This window comes from Podarcis vaucheri (genome assembly GCF_965113315.1).
Source record: "Podarcis vaucheri genome assembly, chromosome: 7".
NCBI classification, from domain to species: Eukaryota; Metazoa; Chordata; class Lepidosauria; order Squamata; family Lacertidae; genus Podarcis; species Podarcis vaucheri.
In genome coordinates this window covers 84,005,684-84,023,223 of record NC_138765.1, presented here as the reverse complement: position 1 = coordinate 84,023,223, position 17,540 = coordinate 84,005,684, and the positions used below count along the sequence as shown (strand labels likewise).

The window sequence follows — 17,540 nt, the reverse complement described above, 5'->3', positions numbered from 1 at the left end:
ATGGAAACAAGAAGAGGCACCGACTTTGGAAGAATGGAGAACAAAACTAACAGACTATGCGGAATTGGATAAATTAACGGGAAAGATTAGATCTCAAAGAGACCATAAGTTTTCAGAGGACTGGAAAAAATTTAGGGAGTATTTGGAAACTGTATGTGAGGATCATACAACGCTAGTGTGCTTTAAAGAAGCTTTGTGAAAAAAATAAGAAATATTGCAAGAAAGAAAATGAAGATAGAAAATTTATTCAAAGGTGATATAATAACTAAGAAATGCGTGGGTAGAGGAATAACTATGGAAGATTACCAGGGGAATTGAGGGAGGTCCAATAACTGAACTATGTGATGTCTAAATTGTATGTTTGGAGATTTTAAGGGAAAACCTTTAATAAAAATAATATGGAGAAAAAAAAAGACCACACCCCAGACAGGTGTCAAGAGTCTACTTTTTATTTTAACAAACAGCATGTTCCTTTGCTTAATGGCTCTAATCATTTGCTCTACTTAGATTGTTCTCGGTCATTTTCTTTTCTCTCTTTTTTTCCTTTAAAAAAAGGGGAGGGGGAACAAATGACGAAACCTGATGTTCGTTTCCCCCCCCCCTCTTTCTTTACAGAACAAGTTTCAAAAGCTGGATTCAAGAAGAACTTTATGTAAGCTTGGTTTTCAGGCGACATTGAAACACTGGGGGTGGGGAGCATCTAAGCTAAAAAAAAACAAACCACAAGAAAACACAACAAGGTAATGAAGAAGGCGTCTGTGGGGAAGCCCCCTGCCCCCCCCCATCTGGCACCCAACTCTTCTGAGAAGACTTGCTCACCCCAGGGGGTTCACTGGCCTGCAAGAACCAAGCAAGGCACCCAAAAGGCGGGAGGAGGAGGGAGGAGGAGGAGGAGGAAGTGCCCTGTTCAGAAAGTCTTCCCGGGGATCCTTTCCACTTTCTAAAAATATAAAAATCTTCTTCTGCAACCTGTTTCAAAAGCCCAAAATTCAAAGGCAAGGTGACCCTGTACAGATTAACCTTCTCCTTCTTTTTTAATTTCAAAAAGAACAGTTCTATGTTACTGATTAAAGGTTCTGGAGGGGAAGGGGTCAGGTAGGTGGGAGAGGGGAAGAGGGTGGGTGGCGAGCAGGCAGAGAGGGCAGGACCTAGATCTAAGGGGAGACGCTTGGATTATTAAGTGCCACTTTGACTGGCTGGCTTTCACCGCTGCTGAAGGAAGTGGGGGGAGAAGAGAGAGAGGTTTGAAAGCATCAGGAGGAAGAGACAAAGGTGGCCTTGCACTTCGCAAGCAAGCGTGTGAGATCCCCACCCCCTTGTGCCCTGCCACTCCGGAGGGAGAAGGGGTTACTTTTTGGCTCTCAGGGACTTGCGCATGGTGGTCTTGCTCTTCTTGGCCGAGGGCTTCAGGTCCTTCCTTGCGCTGGCGGCTGAGGAGGGCTTCTTGGGGGCAGAGAGAGTCTTGAGGGCCGGGCGGGGCGGGGCAGCTGGCTTGGCTTTCTTGGCCTTGGGGGCCTTGACCTTGGGAGGGGGGGCTTTGGCCTTCCCACGGCGGGCCACGGGGGCTTTGCGGGGCTTGGGCTTGGCCTCCCGCCGCTTTGCCAGTGGGGGGGCCCTGTTCCGGGCCTTCGGCGGGGGCCGCTTCTGCATCCTGCCAAGGAAAGGAAAAGCTCTCAGGGTGGGCCCTGCAAGCCCAGAGGCAACCTCCGCCCCTGCCTCTTCACAGCAGGCCAGGTGGCCCAGGAGGGCTGCCACGACTGTTAAAACTACCTGGACCCAAAAGTGCCCCCCAACAGATACCTTTTCCTTGGAGGGGGCTCTTCCTCCTCTGACTCCTCCTCTGACTCCTCCTCTTCCTCTGACTCTTCCTCTTCATCCTCCTCAGACTCTTCCTCTTTCTGTTTCTCCGGAAACAGGACACCGGGGCTGCAGGGGGGGAAAGAAGGAACACCCCCAAGAGGAAATAATCAACTCACCAGGTGGGAAAGTGGAGCTCAATGGGAGCAAAAGGGGCAGGATCCTCCTCTCTCCCATACCTTTAACCACCCAAGGCTTTAGAACAGGGTGGGGGAACTCTGGCCCACGGGGGGGGGGGTTGCCCGCAAAGTCACTTCCCCCAAACCAGGCCCACCTGTCAATCATCTGATGTCAGCTGGTAGCCAGGGAGAAGTGGGAATCAATCCTGCTGAAGGCTGCTTCACCAGGGGGCTGCTACCTACCAGTCACCTGACATCAGATGATTGGCGGTTGGGGGCCTGCGGGGTGGGAGATGAAATGATCTGGACCCGCCAATCAAAAAGGTTCCCACTCCTGCCGTTAAAGAGAGTCAGCTGGAGGACAGGTGTGTTTGTGAGAATAAGGTTGGCTCGAGTATTTAAAGCATTTCCTCAACTTCTTCCTCACCTTGCCCTGTCCCGCCTTGCACCTTGGAATCTCAGGTGCTTCCTCCGAAGGCAGAGGCTGCCCCCCAACCCTGTTACCTGGGATAGTAGGGGAAACACAGCTGGAAGGTGCCACTGAAGCCCTTCCCGGAAATCTGCTCCATCCAGCCATACTTCTCACACTTCTGCAGGGTCCTCTTCAGTAGGTGGACTGTGGGGTGGGAGGATGATGGCATCAGAAGGGGCACCAGCCTCTTGAGCTTAGCACACCCCCAACAAATCCCTTCCCTGCCACGGAATGGCCTCTTTTGCAAGCCCCATTACTTGGGATTCTGACAAAGAGGCCAATTTTGAGCCGCCTCTGTGCTCAGGAGTTGGGGAGGGGTTCGAGACTTCAGGCCAAAGTTCCAAGGCTGGACCTCTGAGCATCCCAGCCTCTGCTCTTCCCAAGAAGCCGATCCCCCCCCCCACGCTGCATGGCTGTCAGAGCAGCTGGAAAGCTTACCTTCATCTACCTAGCAACAGTTTATGCTAAATGCCTCCCCACTCCACCCCCCCTTTTTTTTAAGGTGAGTACCTTTGACTTGAACTTGCACCCAGCACATTCTCCCTCATCTCTGGGTAAAGGAAAACACACACACACACACACACACACACACACACTTTGAAAAGTGGGTGATGAGAGCATCTTAAAACGCTGTTCCCAAAGGGAACAAAAATCAGATTCCAAACTGCCTCCCTCTAAGCCCTTTCAAAACATAGGTCAAAACTGGGCACCAAAGCCTTTCTCTTTCTCTCTCCTCCCCCCCCCCCCAGTCTCTGTCTGCTCCCCTATATTTGCAACGAGTATTCTGAGCCAAGTGGAGGGGCTTTTGCTTCAACCACTGCCCACGCCCCCAAGATGCCTGAGGCAGGGCGGAAAAAGCACTCTGGCTTTGCGTTGAAGGAGGAAATAATCCAGGCACAGGGTGTGAGATATGAGCAGCAGCCCACGGACTTCTCCTTGTAGGGGACAGAACAGGCTGCCTTGAAAGGGCAGCTAGAAGGGAGCCCATGTGGAGAACTGGGGGGTGGTGGCTTCCATTAAGCCCTGTGCCCTTGCCAAGGCTCAGTGTCTTTTCAAGAGCAGGCGCTCTCCTGGAACAAAAATATGCGTGCACACACACACACACAGAGCCTGCACACGCTTTCTCCCAGCAGGTCTCCTGCAAACCTCATCACTGGGCTATTTTAAAACCCAAGATCTGAGAGGGGGAAACCTGGGCTGTAAAGGCAATCGATGGAAGAAGGGAGTGAGGGAGGATCGCACAGGAATTTCATTTGCCAAGGCTCTGCTACTGCAATGTAACCCCTTGTCCTGGTTGCTCTTTGAAGCCCTCGCCCTAAACCCACTTAACCTCCAAGGCTCTTCTCTGCAGATGTAAATGACCTTTGGCAGAAACCAGGGGCCCCAGTAATCCACGCATCACCCACCTTCCCTACACCTGACAACACGTGGCGATGGCTGGTTGCCACTCTTGTCTTTTCCTATTTCTATAGATCTGGGCGCCCCAGAGAGATAAGAGGAAATACACTGGAGGGGGATTGAACTAGATAACCCTCAGGGTGCCTTCCAACTCTACAACTCTGCGATCTACACATTAGCCCCAAAGTTAGGGGCTTGTAGCCTGCGCACAAACCAATGAAATGTGTCAGTCTCCTTCCCACCCCTGCCGCACCCCACGGCTGGGCCCTGCTGGTATTCACTTTGGCCAGTGCAGGGCCCTCCCAGATGACAAGGGGATTCTTTAGCTGCGATTCTGGACCAGATCATCCTTGCCTGCCTGCGTCTGTGGAACTAGGTCTCTCCCCTCTGTGCCTCCTTACCTTGGAAGCTGGAGTTTGACCCTGGGTGATTCTCCAGAACATATTTCTTCAGAGCAGTGGTGGAGCAGGTCTTGGGCTCATTCATGGCCGCAATGGCGGAGAGGATGGCATCTTCCATCAGGCTCCCACCCAGAAGGGGCTTCTCCCCAGATTTCTTCAGCTGAAACAGACAGTCATTATGGTAACCCCCAGCCCAAACCAGACGCAGCCCCCTAAGCTGCTTGCTCTTGGCAGGCCAATGGAGGAGGGGAGCCAGAGGGAGTCAAGTTAAAGGGAGCTGGGCTGCTCCCCCCCCACACACCTGGAAAGTTCCAGAAGCTCCTTTCCCTGTGATCTGCTCCAACTGGCCCTTCTCCACTGCTCTCTGCAGAGCATTCTTCAGCAACTGAGGTCTGTGGGAGGGAAGAAAAGGAGCTTTAAGGCCATGATTGGCAGAGAGAGCGGCAAAGACCACACAGTCCCTATCTCCCAGCAGCAGGGAGATCCTGCTGAAAAGAGGGAGGATGGCTGAAACAGCCTCCCAGGAGGAAGAGTGATGCTTCTTTCCTGGGCCTGAGGCTGACACAAAGCCCTCCTGGGTGGCCCTTCCTTGAAGTGGAGGAGATTCTGCTTCCTCGTGGGATGCAGAATGGCTTCTTCTGTCCACAGGCTGCGAACTGGAGCACCAAACCCTCGCACAGACTACCAGCCAAGTAGCTACACCCTCCTTTTCCCCTCTTGTTTTAAAAATCCAACTACAGTGGTACCTCGGCTTACAAAGGCTTCAGGTTACAGACTCCACTAACCCAGAAATAGTGCTTCAGGTTAAGAACTTTGCTTCAGGATGAGAACAGAAATCGTGCTCCGGCGGCGCAGCAGCAGCAGGAGGCCCCATTAGCTAAAGTGGTGCTTCAGGTTAAGAACAGTTTCAGGTTAAGTACAGACCTCTGGAACGAATTACCATATTTTTTGCACCATAGCACTCACTTTTTTCCTCCTAGAAAGTAAGGGGAAATGTCTGTGCATGTTATGGAGCGAATACCTGTGGGTGGCGGGGGGGATCTGCTGCAGTCGTGAGCAGAGGATCCATGGTTCCCCTTCCTTCCCTCCTCCGTGGTTACAAAGCATGCATCCTCAGGATTTTTGCATTGAGCTACTCACTGTCAGATCACATGTCTGTGGCCACAGCATGAACTACAAAAATCATATATCCACTATTTCATTTAGAATATTTTTTTCTTGTTTTCCTCCTCTAAAAACTACGTGCGCGTTATGGTCTGGTGCGTGTTATAGAGCGAAAAATACGGTAAGTACTTGACCCGAGGTACCACTGTATACTTCAAGACATTTGGAATAAACCTAGAAGAGTTTAAGGATTCCTTTTTTGTGGGGAGGAGGGTCACAGGAGCAGTGGGACGAAACTAATTTTGAGCAGGAGTGGAAGCTGCCTTCTACCATGCCTGGCTGTCTGACCACTGAGCTCAGAATTGAGCTTTCTTTACAGCTCAGTGGTGGAGCACGTGCCTTTCATGCGGGGAGCCCCAGGTTCAGTCGCCACTGAGCTGTAAAGAAAGCCATTTCCTCTGCTCTGGCTACAATGGCGGGACACTCTGAACATAGGAACACCCCATAGGTTCATGTCTCAGGTGAGAACATCAGTTCGTACCCAAAGATAGTCCTACTTGAGTAGATGCAACTGATGGACATGGCTCAGTTCCTCTCATTGAAATGGGTCCACTTCTGTGAACATGGTACCACCCGTGTTCCCAACAGGGAATAATCCTTTGCTGCCAATGCCAAGTCAGAAGTTGTTGAAGAGTCACCTGCTGTCAGAGGGCAGAGCCTAAAAGCAAGAAGTCCTGGCTGGTTGGCCAGCCAGTGCCTCCTTCCTGCCCTCCCCCTTCCAGCCCTACCTGATGTCCACCTTCAGCTTCGGGTAATACTGGGAGACATATTTCTTGATCAAGCTGTAGGAGGCCTCCTTCGGCTCGCAGAGGCGTGTAAAGGCCAGCGGGAGGATGTCTTCCAGCTTCACCTGCTGCTCTGGGCCGGACGCCGAAGAAGAGCTCCGCTGTGGAGGAGAGAGGTCGGAAGCAAAGCAAGTCTTCATTTCTTCCAATACGTTCCTAGCCCCGCTTTCTACATGTTCTGTTTACAAAGCAATTGTCTGTTCTAACGTTCACGCCCACATCACATGCTTAAAGCACATCCCACTCCCCAGCAAAGAATCCCAGCAACTGTAGTTTACCCCCACAAAGCTACATTTCCCACAACCCTTAAACTACAGTTCCCATAATTCATTGGTGGAAAGTCATGTGCTTTAAATGTATGTGGCAAATGTGGCTTTTATCTCAAAGGTTATGTACATTTACTGTAATCCTTTGCCATCAACAGACATGGAAAAGGGTCTGCCACTAGTTCTTCGAGTGCTTCCACCACTGTGAAACATGTGCCTTCTTCAGAGCTCTTGAAGGGATACAAAACCTGATTCAGACAAGATCCCTTGTTAGTTCCTTCAGAGAATGGAGGATTTCAACTGTGCACACTAATTACGAGCTTTGCTACCTCAATCCCTAAACCTCCCCCAGGTCCCTCAGCATTACCTTCCGGTCCCTGGATTTGGGGGCCGTTTTCCCTGAGTTCGGGGCCACCACAAAGCTCCCAGAGGCTCCTTTTCCTTTCACCTGGCGTGGAGAAAGAGGGGTCCAGTTCAGGCACCAGGCAAACTTTCCTTAATAGGAAAGGCTGGGAAAGCTTCCCTATGCCATGCTGGCAGATGCTTTCCTCAGGCCTACTGTAAATTGGTTTTAGTGGTACATTTAACACCTTTGTTCCCTGCCCCTGAATTCTCCTTGGGACTGAGTGTTGGACAAAACAAATGCACTTCCTTCTCTTAGCTTCTAAGATGCTACTTTAAACCACATCAGGGCACTGTTTCTCTAGTAATCTATCCAACATTTTTGTAGTCTTTTTGTCTAAGTTAATTGTGCCCCTAAAAGCTGAGCCATTTTGTTTCTCTCCCCCAACTTGTTTTGACAAGATGTCTGCCATTTCTCTCTCTTTAGCTCTGCTCATCCTGTAAATAAATACTTTTTGCCAAGACAAAGCTGCTCCTGCATGAATAAAGCCTTTGAACTCTGGAAAATGTAAGTGATTGTTTCAGTCTTCTTAACATACCCAATCTGCGAGCTCTCCTAATGCTGGGCAGGCTAGAGAGAAATAAGCAAGCAAAAGAACCCTTGACCCACACCCAACTCACCTGCCGAATGACCCCTCGCTCTAGCTCCCTCTTGAGGGCCTGCTTGAGGAGGTAGCCTCTCCTCTCCAGCTCCAGTGAAGGGTACTTATGGATGATGTACTTCCGGATGGCGACAACTGACACCCCGCCTTTCTGATAGCACGCCTGGAAGGAGAGGAGGCACCTGTGACTAGGCTTACCCTATGCCAGTTGCTGGGAAAAATCACAAGAAGAGAGAGCCCTACTTGTGGGCTTCCCACCGAGGCGTCTGCTGGGTATAGTGAGAAGAGGAGGATGGCCTGATCTTGCTGTATATTTCTTGCACAGTTTCAAGACAGGGTGCTTCATCACCCTACCTGGAGCGACTAGGGGGTCAACCATCTAGCTCAGGGTTACCAGATGGACTAGCAGGGGCTTTTCACTCGCAGGATTCCCCCAGGACGACTAGCAAAGCCCAGGCTGCTCATGACTTGAGGCATCCTCCCTTTCTGACTCAAATCAGGGTGCTCTCATAGCCATACGCTGCCTTCCTAAAGTGTGTGCATGTGTGCATTCCCCCCACCTCCATGTGAAATGTGATGGTGGCAGATTTCTGACAGCATCCCAAACAAAGCCCTCTATAAAGACATTTTAAGCCTGGAGGACTTCCTATAGGAAACTGGGAGGTCCAACTGGCAGGTGTCCAGGGCGTCTCCTGGCCCAAAGGCTGACCACTGACCACAGCAGAGCTGTGCCCTTTGAGCTGGGAGGGCAGGGGTGTTTGCACTGGTGCTGACGATTTATTAATCGCCTTCTAAACAATCCGTTTCAAGTAAAAACACAGAAACAGCAAATATGTTTAAACCGGCGGTGCAACTGGCACTCTATTCCTGGGGAGTGAAAGGTGACCAAAAAAAACCACATACCTGGGGGAAGAGACACAAAGAGAAAGGAAGAGCAGCAAGAAGCCCACCCTTTGTGCTCACCTTGATTGCCTCAATCAAAATGGCATCCATCTTGGGGCGAGAAGAAGCCGCCATATGCGTCTGCTTCTGTGCTCTGGCTAGCTGGCTGGCAGAGAGAGTGGCCCAGGCAGGGATGGTCTTCTTGACTTTCTTCTTCTCCTCTTTGACTTGATCCTTCTCCCTTTACACACACAAAGGGAGAGACTCAAAACTCATGCAGGAATCCCAGAAGCCCAACTACATTTTCTGCAGCTCAGGGGAGCTCTGATTTCACAGAAAAGCAGAGCGCTGGAATCAGAAGAACTGGGCAACTGAATGTTGAAAGTGGCCTTATACAAAGCCACTTCCACTTAGCCCAGCACTGCATCCCCCAAATGGTCAGGGAAGGATGGCAGCTCAGAGGTTGAGCACCTGCTTGGCATGCAGAAGGCGCCAGGTCAATCCCTGGCTGCATCTCCAGGTAGGGTTGGCAGAGACATTGGCATAACCATTGCCCCCGGGTATGGACTGCCCCCCACTTCAGTGCCCCCACCCCTTACTCCTTTTTGGCTTCCTCGGCAGGCTTCGCCTCTCCTTCCTTTTCCTCCACTTCGGGCTCCTTGGGTGGCTCTGCCTCATTAGGTGCGGCTGGTGGAGTTTCATTCTCTTGCTCCTCTACAGTCGAAGCAGATTCCTCTGAGCTGACATCAGGATCTGAGAGGGAAGAGGAAGAAGAGGGCCATGTGCAAGTTACATGCGAAGGACAAAACACACCCATTGCAGTTGGGCAAACGGGCCCTGCCTGAGGAATGCCACAATGGGACAGATCGACCATGGCCCCTTCTGCTATATCTCCTGACTGAAGTGACTGCTCACAAGCAGGCAGGATGGCAAAAGCCATCAGCTGGTAGCCAGAGGCAGACGTGGGGGCTGACCACTGGTGGGCTATTGGGAACCATAGGTAGTGATGGAGTTGCCTTTTTGGTACCTTTCAGCCTCCTTCACTTATAAGCTGATGAGTTGGAGGGCAGCCACTAGCTCAATCGGCAACTGGGGCTCAGTTTCCATCCCCAATACTCTGCAGGGTGGGTGTGGTGGTGAGGGCAGGCTATAGTTCAGGGGCTGAGCCCGTGCTTTGCCTGTACAAGGTGGTCTTCTTGGTGGTACGACCACGGGGGAATACCCAGTTGGCAGTGAGCCCGGTTGGCAGGGCCTTGCTGGGGACGGTTCTCACACCTTGTGGAACGCTCTTCCTGGTGACGTATGCCCGTTTGTGCCATTACTGATTTTCAGGAGGAAATCTAAAAACATCCCTTAGCCTTGGATGGCTGAAAGATAATGTTTCAGGCAACTCTGAACTCACTGGCTGGGGGAACACTTTTCAAAACTGTTTTTAGAACACTTCTCAAAAAAAAAAAAAAAAGGAAAGGAAAGAAAGAACCACTTTTAAAATATTGTTCCTATTTTTCTTATTAGGAAGGGTGGGATGCAAACTGAAATAATAAATGCTATTAAAAATAACATAATGCATCTCAAACACCAAACTTTCCAAACTCCCATCTGAATCTCTCTGTGTGTCTCATACACACACATACAATTTCAGTAGATCCCCAAGGCAAGGGTCAACTTAGAAAGCAGTGATGGTTCTCTGGCTGAAAGGACAAGGCTGCATACGAATCAGCCCTACCACCACCACTTGACCACAGACCAAGGAGGACAACAGGTGGGAGTGGGCGTCTTTACCTGGCTTGGCCTCCTCTCCTTCAGCAGGTTTGCTTTTGGGAGGAGTTTCCCGAGCAGAAGAATTCACGGCCCGGCGGATGGGCATGGTGGCGTCTTCAGCCGTCTGGAAGGGAAACAGTGGCAAGAGCGTCATGAGGAGAGCCCAGGAGGTGCGGAGTGGGCTGGGGCAGGGGGAAGGCTCCAGAGGGAACTAGGGACACCCAGAAGGAAGCCACCATCACCCCACCATGTATTCCACCTAAGATAGAGGGAACTGCGCTGAGGATCCTTAGGAGGCAGATGACTCCAACTTCCTGTTTCCATCAGAACTTTTGAGCATCACAGGATGTATATACATTTTAATACGTATATATTGCTTCTGTTCAGAACGAGAAGAGCAAAGGGACCCAGCGAGGGAGGTCTCAGGGGAAGCAGGGGAAGGGATCATTGCTTTGGGGTGGGGAGGGGAGGGCAGGGCAAAGGGAAGGGGGGGGTGTTGGAGGCAGCCCCAACCAAGATTCCTAGAAGCAGCAGGGGAAGGAAAAGTAGAGCAGCCCTCGCAGGGGCCAGTCCAAGGGCGAGCGTGGGGAAGGGTCGGCCCCTACCTCACTCAACTTGTCCGGGGGGGCTCCCGTTAACAGTGGAAGCGCCTTACGGTGTGCGGGATCAGCTTCGGGCAGATCAGTCGCCATTTTAAATTAATGTATAACCCCAACGTGAGGGTAACACTTTGGAGCCCCAGGTTTTAACCTCAAGGGGAGAGGACTTCCTAACACAGACAACCTGAAGTGCAGAAAAGATTTGGTGTGAAGGTTAACAACGAAACAAAAACAAAGGCAACTTCATCTACCTCCCTATCGTGCTACTGAGCAGTCAAAGCAAAAGAAAACAACAAATTAAGCCGTTGCAGAGGAGGAGGCCAGGAAGCCCACTTTGTTGGTGGTCCAACAGAGAAGCTGGAAGCTCCCATCCGAAACCCCTGCAGGTGGGAAATGGGTTTTCCTTGCACACATTGAGGGAGGGGTAAGGGAATGTCCTCCTCCTCCGAGGCCCCTTGCCCAGCACCCAACAAACCAAGGGTGGAAGTGGAGGCCCCAGGGTAGGCAATCCAAGCAGAATGCAACCAGCTGGCATGTTGTGGGTGGAAACGTCCCCCTCCAGCCCCAAGATCTTATTCTACATGTGGGACGTTTAAAGACAACCCCACAGCTTTCGTCAGCCTGAAGAGCCCAGCCGACCAGCTTCCACCCATTTTTACCGCAAAGCAGCTCATTGCCCTCACCTTCACCAGCTTATTTTTAAATGTCACAAACTTCCAGGCAGCAGAGGGCTACCTTTAAAAACAATCCCACCAGCCACCCCCCCTCTAACAAACAAGAAGTTGCAGCAACAGACCCACACAGCTCCATGGCGGGGACGGCAGGGGGAAAACAAATTTGGAGTTTCAGCCTCCCATCCTGTTTCTCGAAGCAGATGAAATGTGACACTCAGGGGAAAACAACTTCTCAGCCCCACTACACTGTAATAGAGCTGAAAGTGGGTAGGTGGAATCCTCATTTTTCAGAATTACAACTTTTTTGGGGGGTGAGAGGAAATAATTAAACTGCCTGGAGCACAAATCAGTCTTATCCCCTCCCCCCTAACCTATTTGAGGTGTGGGAAGGATGTGGGTCGGACGAGGGCAAGACATGCAACTTTAATAAAAAAAAACCCCATCAGGTTAAAATGCAGGAAATGAAAAACAGCATGGTGAGGTTCTGGGCCCACCGCAGGGCAAATTCCCTACATTCCTTCTGGCCTCAGGCCCCACCAACAAGAAAGGTTTTACGTCCTCCCTCTCTAGGGGGGGGGGGGAAGGAGCCTTGATGGAGCGACAGGGAATACAGGGGCGGGGGGGGGGGGAGGCAAATGCAGGAAGACCACCCTAGATTTATCTCCCAAAGGGAACAATGCCCTGCAATCTTTCTGAATGTTTACATCTGCCAGAAGAGACTAGAGAGAGAGACTGAGAGATCTGGGTGGCACTGGGACACCTCTGCCTCTTTGAGCTCTGGCATTGTAGGGCATAGGTCCCCTTGGCTGGCATAGTCCTGTGTATGGATTTGCAAAACGGACCTTCTTCCCCTCCTCCAAAAGACCCAGGAAAAAAACCTTAATTTTTATTTTAAAAAACAACCCAGATAGCCTCAGACAGCCAACATGTGTGCATTATTCCTGGTAGGAAGTGTAGTAACCCCTCCACCCAGGCTAGCAACTGCCACCCCCTCCGTCTTTGCCTACAAAACACTCTTCTTCAGGCTGAGATTCCAAAGCATGTAACCCGTAAATTTCAAACCTTTGCTTAATCAAATTTAAGTCCCCACTCACCGATTTTACTTTTCTAAAGAATACCAAAAGTGAGCATGATGTTCAGGAGCAGGTTTCATACATTTCTGTGGGACCAAAGGAACTCCTTAGGCTTTGATTTTGCTGGTGCTTTAATGCACTTTTTTTAAAAAAAGAGCTGCCCCTCCAGAGAGCCACCGTGTTTGAATCTTGCAAAGCTTTGTCTGTCTCTGCACAAGGCTGATTTCAAAGCGTGGAAGCTGCTAACAGGGTTTTCCCTCTGGGAGATTAAAACCGCTGTTGCACCGGAACCCCTAAGCACAGCATGAGAAGATTTTCTTCTACCTTTTTTAATCTTGTCAAGCTGTAGTAGATGCTAGCAACAGTGTAGTATGGTGGTTAGAGTGTTGGTTTAGGATCAGGGAGGTCCAGGTGCAAATCTCCCCTCAGCCACAAAGCTCCCTGGGCAAACAAGGGACAGTTGCCTAACTCTCTCTTAGCCTCACCTACCTCACAGGTAGCAAGACCCTCAGGCCATGGAAAGGATCTGTTGTTCCCCGTATGTGCTAGAGGTCTCACACAGCTCTGGGTGCGACTGAGCGCCTTCCCTGTGTGGAAGGTCACACTGCAGGTGCGTTTCAAACCACATGCATTTTTACAGGCAAAAACGAGAATCGTACAGAAGACTCCAAAGGCCCAGATTTAGCTAGAAGCTTTTACATCACAAGTCATGTAGGGGATTTATGACGCCAACATTTCAAACTAAAACTAGGTGGCAAAACTACAATTGTTCTGGGAGACTTTCAGCACCTACCCAATACTCTGATCATGTATCCCAGTCTCCAGAGTTGTATTGGTCTACAACTCCCATCATCCCCAGCATCATACAGCTGTGCTGGCAGGGGGCCGATGGAAGCTGCAGATCAAAACACCTGTAGGGCACCAGAGGTTGGGAAAAGCTGATGGAATCATTATTTTGCATTTATAAATCACCTGCTGTTGCAGACCTTATAGCTGTGCCCCCCCCAGTGGTAGATTAGGGAGTGCAATAAGGTTGAGAGACTTGCTTTAAGGCCGCCTAACAAGCTCATAGCAGAGGCAGAATTTGCACTGGGGCATCCAAGTTGGCAGTTCAGCCACTGAGATGCTACACTCTGACATTTCTCAAAAGAGGTTAAAAGCGTTTCCAGGAACAATGTCAGTGCCTAAATCAACACGACTCTATACTTTCCTGATGAAACACACCTACAGGAACACACCTTCCTGTGGCCCAAGCTAACTTCAGTTGGAAATTCTGTGCTGGATTAAAATAGTCCACATGGACAGCATTTCTCCTCTTCCTCCTTGTGACAGGCCTCCTGGTATCTCTGACACTGCTTGCAGGGTGGGGGAGGGATGCCTCTGTGCGCGTATTTCCTGCTGAATCCAAAATGAAGCGGCTGGTCGAGATGAATTTTTTTTGCACTGGAACCTTAAGGAATCATTGCTTGTGGATTCTGCTCTAGGCAAGAGACAGAGATCAGAGACCACAATGGAATCGCCACAATAATTATATATGGAGCCAGGCCTCTGGGTCCATCTAGCTCCCTGTTGTCTACACAGACTGGCAGCAATGGCTCTCCAGGGTTTCAGGCAGCGTCACTAAAGATGCTGTCAGGGACTGAACGTGGATATTCTGCTTGCAAAGCAGATGCTCTTCTACTGTGCTACGACACTTCCCTAATTAAGATCCAAGTACAGCAGTCTAGATTTTAGCTTTTCTACCAGAAACTTGAGGGGTAGAAGCAGCTCTTGCCTGCTTCAGCCATTAGCCCAAAAGCAGGAGGTGGTAGGCTGGAGGAGGAAGGAGCTACAGAACCACACCTAGAATGTGATTCTGGAGTTGCTACCCCCACCTGATAAAAGTTTTCAAGATTCTTCTGTGTCTTGCCCATCATCCTTGAGGTTTCCTCTTCACCACCCTCGGATCTACTGCTCCTTTATGTAACTCCCATCATTCCTCCATTGTTGCCCCTTATGCCCATAGCACCTTACCACACACCTGCACACCATCACCTCTGCTCTAGTTCATCCTGCAAAGTCTTCCTCAACACCCACCTCCTGGCATGACCCTTAGCTCTCCCCCCTCCCTGAAAGTAAACCAGGGCAATAGGCTGTGTGGAGGCCCTTCAGATGTTGTTGGACTCCAACACCCATCAGCAATGATCAGGGATCCTGGACCCACCAATCTCTGAAGCCCCTGACTTGCCCCGAATCCACATTATTGGACCAAACAGAGAACAGCTGCCCTTCCTCTATTTACTGCTGCCTCCCCTTTTCCTTGTGTCTCTCCTGTACAGCATTATGCCTTCCTCAGATGCCCAGCAGCCCCAGCAGCATACAAATATCCTGGCTGGGGCTGATGGAAGTTGTAGTCAAAAAGCTTTGGAGAACACCAGGTTCCCCCTGGATTTAATATTAGATTACATTCATACAGAAGTTGCCAATGTGGTGCCCTTCAGATCTCACTGGGGTCCCCAATTCCCACCAGATAGCATGGCCAATGGTCAGGGTCAATGCTGGGAGTTGCAGTCCAGGGCACCACATTGGCTGCCAGTGGAGGCAAGTCCATTAGAAGAAAAGGAGCACTGTCCTCTGCCAGTCCCCAACTTCCTCCTTACTTACATCCAACTCCGTAGGATGGCTGTGCCTATCAGTTTTCCCTCCTCGCCGTCGTCTCAATGTTGCCCTTGTGGAACTCAACAGGGGGATGAATGGGTACAAAACTAGAATTTAGTTACCTCTGTCATTGGCTCTGGCGCCGCCTACTGCTGAGCCTCCCCCTCCTTTCCTCCCAGCAGCCTGAAAAGGCACTGCTGTCAGCTCCCTTGGAATGACAAGCATTTCAAACTAGGGGGACCCAGCTCTTTTTTTGTAAAGTGCGATATAAGCACTGGCGAGGCTGCATACGCAGCACGCACATTGAAAAGCTCACCCTGCTCAAAGGCTCCTGGGAGCTGCAATTTGCTAAGGATGCTGGGGATTATTGTAGCTCCGTGTGGGGGCAAGCAAACTTTGGGCGTGGGGAACGTGCTTCAGCTGCCACCTAAGGCAGGTAAGCAAGGAGGAGAGAGGCTGGAGGAGTCCGTCTTCTGCGCCAGCCTGTCAGTTAGCCAGCCATGGAAACGGACCTCTGCGGGTCGGTGTGTGTCGCTTTCTGCCTCTCGTTTCTCTCTGCGCAGCAGCAGCGAAGAGGAGGATGCGCAGGGGCTGCTCCGTAGGTCCAGTCCGGGGGTCGCTGCCAAGGTGTGCCATGAGCCCCGACTCCTCCCCTCCGGGACAGAGGGGCTGGCGCAGCAGCCGCGGCCACCGCCATCCAGGCCCCACCGAACGAGCCTTCCAGGGAACCGGGGCCGCCCCGCCCCCCTGCCCGGCGCGCGGCACCGAGACCAGCGCAGGCCTCCCGAGGCCAAAAGCGTCACACGGATACAAAAAAAGTGTTATGCAAATAGGAGCGCGGGCCCAACGCGCGACCTTTGACCCCGCCCGCCTCTCCCCGCCCGCCACTCACCGGCTTCAGGGCCTCCTCCTCTCCCCTCACACCCCTCTCTTTTTCGGTGAGCGAGGCACAAAGCGGCGGCAGCGGCGGCCCCTTCAGCGACGGTAGCAAGAAGCGGCGGCGGCGGAACCGGAGGGGACGCTGGGGGTTCGGCGGTGGGCAGGAAGAGGCGGGGCCTACCGGGCCGGAGCAACCAATAGCCGGCGGCGAGCGCCTTTCGAACGCGCGGCGGCGGCCAACCGGCGCCTCCGAGACGCGCGTGCGCCGCGCCGCCACTCCCGTTTGTGTTTTCTTTCCCCCTCCTTTTCCTTTTCGAATAAACAAAAACGCAGCCCGGCTTTGAACAAGGGGGGAAGGGCGCATGCGCGCTTTTGCGGCTGGGAGGAGGGGGAAGGGGAGGAACCGAGCTTATTTTGGCGGGAAAAAGTGATTCCCCCCCCCCTTCAGGCGACTGCGCTCTTGTCTCGCGGCCAGCCACGCCCCCACTCCTGAGAAAGCCTCGTTCACGTGGGAATTTTGTACATGCTCAGGAGACGGTGACTCTCACTTACCTCCAGCGCTCGCTGTTCCAAGGGGAACGAATCCCCAGCAACCAGGGATTCCTTCGTGAGGGGCAGCAATCTTAACAAGCTCAGAATCTCACCCGGTCTGGTGGTTTAAAAAAGCGGGTGGGAAGGAGTATATAGAAGACTGTACATATTTTAATCCTTAAGAACAATGAGCTGGTTTACGCATAGAAGGACTCGTGCCAGAGAAGAAGGCACGAGGCCCAAAGGCGAGTGGAATTTGCTGGCTCTCTGCACATGCCCAGGAGATAACCAGGAGCCCATCGAAAGCAGGCGCAGAGAGGACTTCTGAACCCCATAACTGCGCTCTCATTTATATGGACATGTAAAGACTGAGAGCTAATAAGGGGAACAGGCTCATCTTTGCTTGACACTTAAAAAGATTTAAGACCTGTTGTAGCGAAGCAGGGAGAAAGAAAGAAAGAAATGGTTCTGTGGCTGAAGACAAGCTCCTTATAGAAGTTCCAAAGAGACACCTGCCACATGAAATGAAAAAAAAAAATCCAAGGATTTTATAGAGCAGGCTTAAAGGTAGTTCCCAGTGCTTGTGGTTCCTTAGTTGTAAGTAAAAAGCAAGCCCATTCATTACCAACTCATATTCACCCCCCTGTGACAACAGTCCTGCAAAGTAGGCCACTGTCTTCACTGCTGTAGCCAGACATATAATTTGGTCTCTGCTCCTCCCTCTGCTCAGGAATGGCATGCAGGAGAACAAGCAGGACTCTGGGTCTTGGGTCCTACGACAGGTTATGCACAGGAATGCCCCTCCTCACAAATACATGTGTGAGCATATGCAGAGTTTTTAATGAAAAATGAAACTTATGAAAAATGAGACTCCTTTTGTTCCTGCAAACCAGTTAAGTCACAGCCAGGCTCCTATGGTGGAGTAAGCAAACAGTGCATGAAAGACTATATTTTGACATCCTCAAATGACCGCAGGCACTAAATATATAAAACTGCAACCTTTTTGGATGAATTCAAAGCCCTGTCAAGTCTCTGCAT

General features: G+C 51.2%; 1 protein-coding gene across 5 annotated transcripts; it reads right to left on the bottom strand.

Moving 5' to 3' along the window:
- Window positions 1-433: 433 nt before the first annotated feature.
- HP1BP3 (heterochromatin protein 1 binding protein 3) lies at window positions 434-16,124 on the bottom strand. 5 transcript variants are annotated; one of them, XM_082232620.1, is made up of 14 exons: window positions 15,985-16,119; window positions 13,694-13,933; window positions 10,715-10,892; window positions 10,131-10,233; window positions 8,948-9,101; window positions 8,430-8,589; window positions 7,486-7,629; window positions 6,830-6,910; window positions 6,140-6,297; window positions 4,549-4,639; window positions 4,248-4,407; window positions 2,481-2,592; window positions 1,801-1,926; window positions 434-1,651 (listed from the first exon to the last, which is right to left on the bottom strand). In XM_082232620.1, the coding sequence occupies exons 3-14, from the start codon at window positions 10,799-10,801 to the stop codon at window positions 1,348-1,350; spliced, it is 1,680 nt and encodes a 559-aa protein (XP_082088746.1). In that variant the 5' UTR covers window positions 10,802-10,892; window positions 13,694-13,933; window positions 15,985-16,119; the 3' UTR covers window positions 434-1,347. The 5 variants fall into 5 exon arrangements, with proteins under 5 accessions (XP_082088746.1, XP_082088747.1, XP_082088745.1 ...); XM_082232621.1 differs by having other exon boundaries at window positions 13,680-13,930; window positions 15,985-16,108; XM_082232619.1 differs by having other exon boundaries at window positions 13,694-13,930; window positions 15,985-16,108.
- Window positions 16,125-17,540: the final 1,416 nt, after the last annotated feature.

Bases quoted from the DNA above. Each gene is read 5' to 3' on its own strand.
- HP1BP3 (XM_082232618.1), bottom strand. From the start codon at position 10,801: ATGGCGACTGATCTGCCCGAAGCTGATCCCGCACACCGTAAGGCGCTT. The intron at 6,298-6,829 runs GTAATGCTGAGG...TCTCCTCCACAG, and splicing joins CCAAATCCAGGGACCGGAAG to CGGAGCTCTTCTTCGGCGTC. The intron at 4,408-4,548 runs GTGTGTGGGGGG...TGTCTGTTTCAG, and splicing joins GAGCTTCTGGAACTTTCCAG to CTGAAGAAATCTGGGGAGAA.